Below are 7942 nucleotides of genomic sequence, written 5' to 3'. Positions count from 1 at the left end.
AAGTGCTGGTGAGGATGTGGAGGAAGGGGAATCCTCTTGCACTGTTGGTGGGAATGCAGACTGGTGCAGCAACTGTGGAAAGCAGTATGGAGATACCTCAAATATTTTTAAATGGACCTGCTTTTAGACCCAGTGATCCCACTTCTGGGAATATATCTGAAGGAACCCAAAACACTAATTCACTAATTCAATCCAGACACTCCTATGTTCACTGCAACGTTATTTACAATCACCAGGATATGGAAGCAGCCAAAGGGTCCATCAGTAGATGACTGGATAAACAACTCATCTATTGATGTACCACATTTACATCTAAATGTGGGACATTTATACAATGGAATACTACTCAGCTATAAAAAAATAAGAAAGTTTTACCCTTTTTGACACTATCAATGAACATGAAGAACATTATGCTAAGTGAAATAAGCCAATCAGAGAGAGACAAATACCGCATGATTTCACTCATATGTGGACTCTAATGAACAAACCAAACTAACAAAGAAAATGGGGACAGATTCATAGATGGAGAACAGGATGACAGCTACTGGGATGGCAGGGAAGAGGTGGAGAGGGATTGAGCAAAAAAGAAACAGGACTCATGGACACGGACAATAGTGTGGTGATTGCTGAGGGAAGGAGTATATAAAGGGATTAAATGGTAATAGGAAAAGTTATAATAAAGATTAAATTTTTTAAAAGATTGCAAAATAATTCTCTAAATTATTCTTTTGAAGTATAAGGTCTCTTGAAGCATTTTAAGCATATTTAATAATGACAAAATTATTCATCTGAGGATTTCAAAGAACATGTCTTTTAAATAAAACATGGTATACTTATATTATCAATTACAGCTCTCCAAGAACTTATATTCTATAATACAATTAAAACCTTTCATTCATTTTATTCTCACATGCTTTTAGAGGAAATAAATTTTGCACTTTCATATTTTTTATTGTTCAATTACAGTTGTCCCCATTTTTCCCCCATTGCTCTCCCCTGCCCTTTCCACCCCCACCTTCCACATTCAATCCTCCCTCCTGTTGTCCATGTCCATAGTTCCTTTATACATGCTCCTTGACTTGACCCTTCTCCTTTCCCCATTATCCCAGTCCCACCTCCCTCTGATCACTGTCAGTTTGTTCTTTATTTCCATGTCTCTGGTTCTATTTTGTTCACTTGTTTCTTTTGTTGATTGGGTTCTACATATAAGTAAGATTACATGGAATTTGTCTTTCACTGCCTGGTTTATTTCACTAAGCATATTGTTCAGTTCCATACCTGCTGTCGCAAAGGCTAAGAAATCCTTCTTTCTTTCTGATGCATAGTACTCCATTATGTAAATATACCACAGTTTTTTGATCCACACATTTACTTTTTACATTTTACATTTTACATTTACTGATGGACACTTAGGCTGTTTCTAAAACCAGAAAAGTTGGCTTTCATGCTGCCTGTCACCTACCAGATCCAATAAGCAGAGACAGGAATTGAATGTTTATGAGTGCTTTATCCCCATGGCCAGCAATCTGAGAAGATGGCAGATTCATACCCTGAGAGACCATCTTATATTTCCTTTTAAGCCAGCCTTTTCATAAAAGAGAACAAAGTGTGGTGTGGGGTTTTTAAATTCAGGGAAAATTAGATTAAAAACTGCAGAATTCTTGCCCTGCCCCATTAGCTGTCTCTGGTGGTAGTCTGCCTCTCCCTGGAACACAGTGACTCAGATATCTCCAGCCGTGCCCCAGGCAGTGGTCTTTAGCTGTGCCCCAGGAGGCTCTGGGGAGCCAGGGCGGGCCATACCTGCAGTTCCTGAAACAATAGCTTTAGCATATGCATTACTTACTAGGCTTATTAACTATTTACCTTAAACTAAAATTGTCCGATTCTTGAGTCCCCTATCATTTCCAGCACTTGGCTATTTTAAGTTGTGCTGCTATGAACATTGGGTTACACAGATTCTCTTGAATTGGTGTTTCAGGATTCTTAGGGTATAATCAGCAGTGGTATGGCTGGGGAAAAAGTCAGTTCTGTTTTTAGTTTTCTGAGGAAATTCAATACCATTTTTCACAGCGCCTGCACGAGTCTGCATTCTCACCAACAGTGCACTAAGGTTCTTTTTTCTCCACATCCTCTTCAATATTTGTTGTTTGTTAATTTGGTTATAATGTCCATTCTGACCATTGTGAAGCGGTTTCTCACTGTGGTTTTAATTTGCATCTCTCTGATGGCTAGTGATGCTGAGCATACGTTCTTATGTCTATACATGGTAAGGTTTCGCTTTGAAGAGCAGAAGGTTAAATTCATAAAGTGAAAGAGTTTCTAAGCTTTAGTAAAGTGATCCACCAAACTAAATATTAGAGATTGATTCTTAAACTAGAAGAGTCAAAATAGGTTTTGTTCCATGTTCCTTTTATGTTTTTATGTTAATTATTTCAATAAATAGTATTACTTGTCTAAAGCATAAAATGTCTTTCTAAACACATTTTTGAAGGCTTGTTTAACTTGCTGGTTTCTTAGAGTATAAATGAATGGGTTCAACAAAGGAGCAATTGAAGTATTGAGCACAGCTACTCCTTTGCTTAGAGTGATTCTTTCATTTGCTGATGGCTTTATATAGATGAATATACAACTTCCATAAGTGATGGTTATAACAATCATGTGAGAAGAGCAGGTAGAAAAGGCTTTTTTCTTTTGCTGAGCTGAAGGGAATCTTAGGATTGTCTTGATGATGTAGGAGTAAGAAAGGATTACTACTAACAAGGTGACAAGGAGGGTTATCACAGCTAAGAAAAACGTAATCAGTTCTAGCAAATGTGTGTCTGAGCAAGAAAGTTGCAGGACAGGAGAAATGTCACAAATGAAATGGTCAATGATATTTGAAGCACAGAAATCCAGGTTAAGAATAAAACTCAATAGTGGGAAAATCACCAAGAGTCCAGTTGCCCAAGAACTGAGTACAAGCTGGTGACAAACTCTGCTGCACATGATGGCTGTGTAATGCAAAGGTTTGCAGATGGCAACATAGCGGTCATAGGACATAACCGCCAAAAGGAAAAACTCTGCAGCCCCCAAGAAAAAGTAAAAAAATAACTGAGATATGCAACCACTATAAGAAATGGTCTTTTCCTTGGTTACAATGGTGTTTAGGAATCTGGGGATGCAAGCACTTGTGAATGATATTTCCAGAAAAGAGAAATTTTGGAGGAAGAAATACATTGGGGTCTTGAGATGGGGATCCATTTGTGAGAGGGCAATAATGGTTAAGTTTCCTATCATGCTCAGCAGGTAATTCAGAAGTAGAAATAAAAAAATTACAATCTGTAACTGAGGGTTATCTGTCAGTCCCAGAAGAATAAACTCTCTCTGTTTTGTATGGTTCTTCATTTCTCTTTTGAGATTTCAAATTCTAGGAATAAAAAGATACAAAAATAAGAAACTACATGAGTAGTTTTATACCCAGTAAATGATACATAAATAGACCCACACTCGCAAACACATCCATTTATGAGGTAATGCTCTGTGATGCTAAAGACATGACCTAACACTGTGCAACCAAAACTACTTTATAAAGCCATTGAAATCAACCCAACCAGCGAAACCCATAATAATTTGGCCTTTTCCTCCTTACTTACAAACTTTTAGTCATTTGTAACTAATTCAAAATGTTTTCATTTGTAATATAAATTAGATAAAATCTTGATTTGGAATTAAAAAATAATCCATTCATTTTTCACGAACTTCATTAAAATAAAATTATACCAGTACATAATGAATTCAGATCTACAAATAAATTCTAAAACTTTTGATTTCATATTGAAGTGACATTTTCTTAACACCCATTGTAGCTTCTTACAACTTCTCTATAAACTACTAATAAATACATAGGAAGCGACCAAGAAAAAGACATAAGATTGTAATATCACAACAAAATAACTACTAACTGAGTCTAAGAAAAGATTAAAACTGCATATAATGTAGATATGGACACATTTACCAAAAAAAATAATAATTTATTTAGGGCTTCAACATTGGGCATATGCAACTGACACCATAAAAATTAAAAATTACATAAACTTCAACATGGGCCATAAAGTGGGTGTAGCATTATATCAATGTTAAATTTCCTGATTTGAATAGTATNAAATTCTAAAACTTTTGATTTCATATTGAAGTGACATTTTCTCAACACCCATTGTAGCTTCTTACAACTTCTCTATAAACTACTAATAAATACATAGGAAGTGACCAAGAAAAAGACATAAGATTGTAATATCACAACAAAATAACTACTAACTGAGTCTAAGAAAAGATTAAAACTGCACATAATGTAGATATGGACACATTTACCAAAAAAAATAATAATTTATTTAGGGCTTCAACATTGGGCATATGCAACTGACACCATAAAAATTAAAAATTACATAAACTTCAACATGGGCCATAAAGTGGGTGTAGCATTATATCAATGTTAAATTTCCTGATTTGAATAGTATTGTATCTATACTATAAGATTATGTCCTGCTTTCTAGGTCTGGTACAGTGGAGATGGTGGCTCAGAAGATAAATGGGCTGCAGCTCCTCACCAAAGCTGAGAAATTTCTGAACAGTGGTTTTTTAAAGTGGAAGCTAGATTATGACAGTGCTCCTTCTGAATATGGAAAAGCAGCTGTAGCTTTTTAAAATGCCAAACAGTTTTAGCAAGCAAAAGAAACCTGTGTGAGAGAAGCAGTTGCCCATGAGAACAACAGGGCTCTTTTTCAGGCTGCCAAAGCTTAAGAGCAAGCAGGCACGATGTTGAAGGAGATGCAGAAACTACCAGGGGCTGTTCAGCTGATCGAGAAAGCCAACATGATGTATAGAGAAAATGACACCCCAGACACACCAACCGTAGAATTGGAGGGAGCTGGAAAGCTTATAGAAAATGTAGATCCAGAAAAGGTCTATACAGTTTTATCAGAAGACAGCTAATGGGTTTGAAAATGAGGAACGTTTATGTCAGGCAGTTGAATTACTAGGAAAAGTTTCTGGACTCCTAGTACAAGGACACAAGGTTTGATGAGGCAGCACTCTCTGTTGAAAAAGTAAAAAATATTTATTAGGAAATTGAGAAGTTTCCAACTTGTAAGAAAACAATCCCTCAAGTCTTAGTTCATCTCTGCAGAAATAACTCTGTGGCTGCAGAAAGACGTGTCAGGGAGAGCTACAGCGTTCCAAGTTTTCATGGCAGTGAAGACTGTGCTGTACTGGAGCAGCTTCTTAAAGGATATGACCAACAAAACCAAGATCAAGTGTCAGAGGTCTGCAACTCGCCCCTTTTCAAATACATGGGCAATGATTATGCTAAGCCAGGCCTGAATTTGATGGTTCCAGGAGGGGGAATCAAGGAGAAAGCAGCAACAGCAACACCACAGGCCAAGCCTGAAGGCACCACTGCCACGTCTGCAGAGGAAGTTGAAGATGAATTACAGGAGGGCTATGCTAAGCTTTACAGAAAGAAGGGAAAATCCTGATGTGCCATTCACTGACTTGGAACTTGTCTAAGGGCATCCAGACTGCCTTCCAGTCATGACTTTGAATGCTAAGAAAGACTAATTTTTTAGTTATCATTTCCCCAAATCACCCATTATACCCACTACTTGTGAATGATTTTTTTCTTTCTAAAGACATCAGAAGGAATTAACAGAAAAAGCACTGTCACATTTTAATGCAGTTGATTTTGAAGTTTGCAAACCAAATTCTAGACAAATTATGTTCCAAACAAAAAGGGACAAAGGCATATTCTTTTTCCTGTAATCTTTTTGTTAGAGAATTTTTCTTGCATTTAATTTGATATTTGCTGCTAAATTAAAGGCTTACTAGTTAAAAAATAGTATTATAAATGTTTGTTATGTTTTGAAAAGGAAATTTATTTCCTGTAACATTAGCTACATTTAAATTATTACATTAAATCTTTTCAGAGGCAAGATTGGGATAGGAAGCTATTTTAAGCTTTACAATATCATTTAGTCCAATAAAAGATGTATCTGAAGTTTGAAAGTTCTGAAGGTAGCATATGGAAGTGCTTCTATAAATGTCTTCAATTCTCTGTGAAATATGGGTATTTTTCACACCAAAAACAAAACAAAACAAAACAAACAAACAAAAAACAACATAGTGACTGTCTCCAAACCACACGGTTCTTCACTGAACAGGAACTAATGGGGACCTTTTTATATACTCTAACAAAGAGGCAATGCTTCCATCAATTTATATATACATTTTTTCTTTCAAAATAATTTGATTCATTTAGAGTTGCAACAGGCCAGTAACATGACACAGGAAATGCTGCATACCACCAAATTTCAGCCCAAATGAGAGGACTGTTTTTGAAGTACTTACATTTACAGTACTATGCTGCCAATATCTTGATTCTTTATAGGAATTACCTGAAAGGTTATTCTGAAGCATTCCTTTTTCACCCAATGTGGTTTAGATGCATCTCCTAATCTATTAATTTGAAAGAAGCTCCAAACACCAGCAGTGTGCATTTTGCAGGCAGATGCAGCCTAGAGCAGTTTCCTGTTTGTTTGCACCCTGTCCCTCTCCTCATAGAGTGCTACTGTTGCAAGTTCAGTGAGCTTAGTTTTGCTAGACTTCCTGAAAACACTAAGTAGATTACCAGAAGTGGTTTTAGTCACAGATGGTTCAGTTAGAGAGTTTAGACAGTATGACATCCTCATTTGTGTGCTTGGGGTAGGTGGGTATCAGGATAAAAATTTTTATAGAAACACTGAATCAAAACACTAATCAATTTGATGTTTTCATCCTTAAATTGCTTGCATAATTTTGCTAGCTAATTGGTAGCAGCTAATTTTCAATCATTGTTTGGAGATTAACTTTAAACAGTTTTACTAAAACTGTATTTAGGCAGTTGTATTTAATGACATATTAATATTTCAAACTCGTACCCGTTAGGTCCAGGGAGAAACTTCCAGAGTCTTGTATTAATGCTCATTTGAGCTAATTAATGATCTGGTTAAACAGACACGGCCACACTTACAAGATATTTTGCACCATTTGCCCTGGCTGGTGTAGCTCAGTGGATTGAGCACAGGCTGCAAACCAAAGGGTCACGGTTCGATTCCCAATCAGGGCAAATGCCTGGGTTGCGGGCCCAGTCCCCAGTGGGGACCATGTGAGAGGCAACCACACATTGATGTTTCTTTCCCTCTCTTTCTACTTCCCTTCCCCTCTCTCTAAATAAACAAATAAATAAATAAATAAATAAATAAATAAAATATTTTTTTAAAAAGATACTTTACACCATTTGTTCATAGACCGTATTATCCATTGCAGCCTTGAAATTATTTCTTACTTTGACTCTTTTCTCACATATTAAACAAAAATGAGAAGTGATTCAGTGCCTTCTGCAGCAGCAATGCAAGTGACCTTAAACAACATGAAAGTCCTATACAAGTGTACCACACTGGTTTCACATTTATGCATTTGATTTTTCCATTTACATAAGTCTTTACTTTCAGAGAACAGTCAGAGTGGAGAACTCCTGTTACAAAAGGAAACATTGTCCTTACTTTCACCAAAGTGGAACTCAGCATGAACATGCTCAGAATCTAATTCTCAGAGTTCTGTTATACTGCAAGTACAGTCAGCCTACAAAATGTATTTAATGTATTGAGTTTATTTGTATAAATGCAGAGTACAGTATTTATGCTTTACTTCTACTTTTTCCAGCCCTTTGATGAGTAGAATATTAAATGTGTTGTTATGGAAATGCACATTATTGCTCCTATGAGAAAATAATTATGAAAACAAAATCTGAAACTATAAAAAGAAAATTATGTCCTTGTTCTTAGGAAAATACTCACTGAAGTGTTTAGGAAAAGGGGTACACAAAGTCTGTAACTGACTCTCAAAAATAACTCAGGTAAAAAACCAGACACAC

At 36.2% G+C, this 7942-nt stretch overlaps 1 protein-coding gene and 1 pseudogene across 1 annotated transcript; one reads left to right on the top strand and one right to left on the bottom strand.

Moving 5' to 3' along the window:
• Positions 1-2437: 2437 nt before the first annotated feature.
• LOC118975913 (olfactory receptor 6C70-like) lies at positions 2438-3384 on the bottom strand. Its single transcript, XM_037030145.1, has one exon. It carries the CDS (start codon positions 3382-3384, stop codon positions 2446-2448), a length of 939 nt encoding a protein of 312 aa, XP_036886040.1. The 3' UTR covers positions 2438-2445.
• A 1210-nt stretch (positions 3385-4594) lies between these two features.
• LOC118975947 (gamma-soluble NSF attachment protein-like) lies at positions 4595-5510 on the top strand (annotated as a pseudogene).
• The last annotated feature ends 2432 nt before the right edge of the window (positions 5511-7942 follow it).

The sequence above is a fragment of the Sturnira hondurensis genome, unplaced genomic scaffold (genome assembly GCF_014824575.4).
Source record: "Sturnira hondurensis isolate 20B ecotype Veracruz unplaced genomic scaffold, ASM1482457v3 Scaffold0020601, whole genome shotgun sequence".
Taxonomy (NCBI): Eukaryota; Metazoa; Chordata; class Mammalia; order Chiroptera; family Phyllostomidae; genus Sturnira; species Sturnira hondurensis.
This window is presented reverse-complemented; position numbering and strand designations above follow the sequence as displayed.

Bases quoted from the DNA above. Each gene is read 5' to 3' on its own strand.
- LOC118975913 (XM_037030145.1), bottom strand. From the start codon at position 3,384: ATGAAGAACCATACAAAACAGAGAGAGTTTATTCTTCTGGGACTGACA.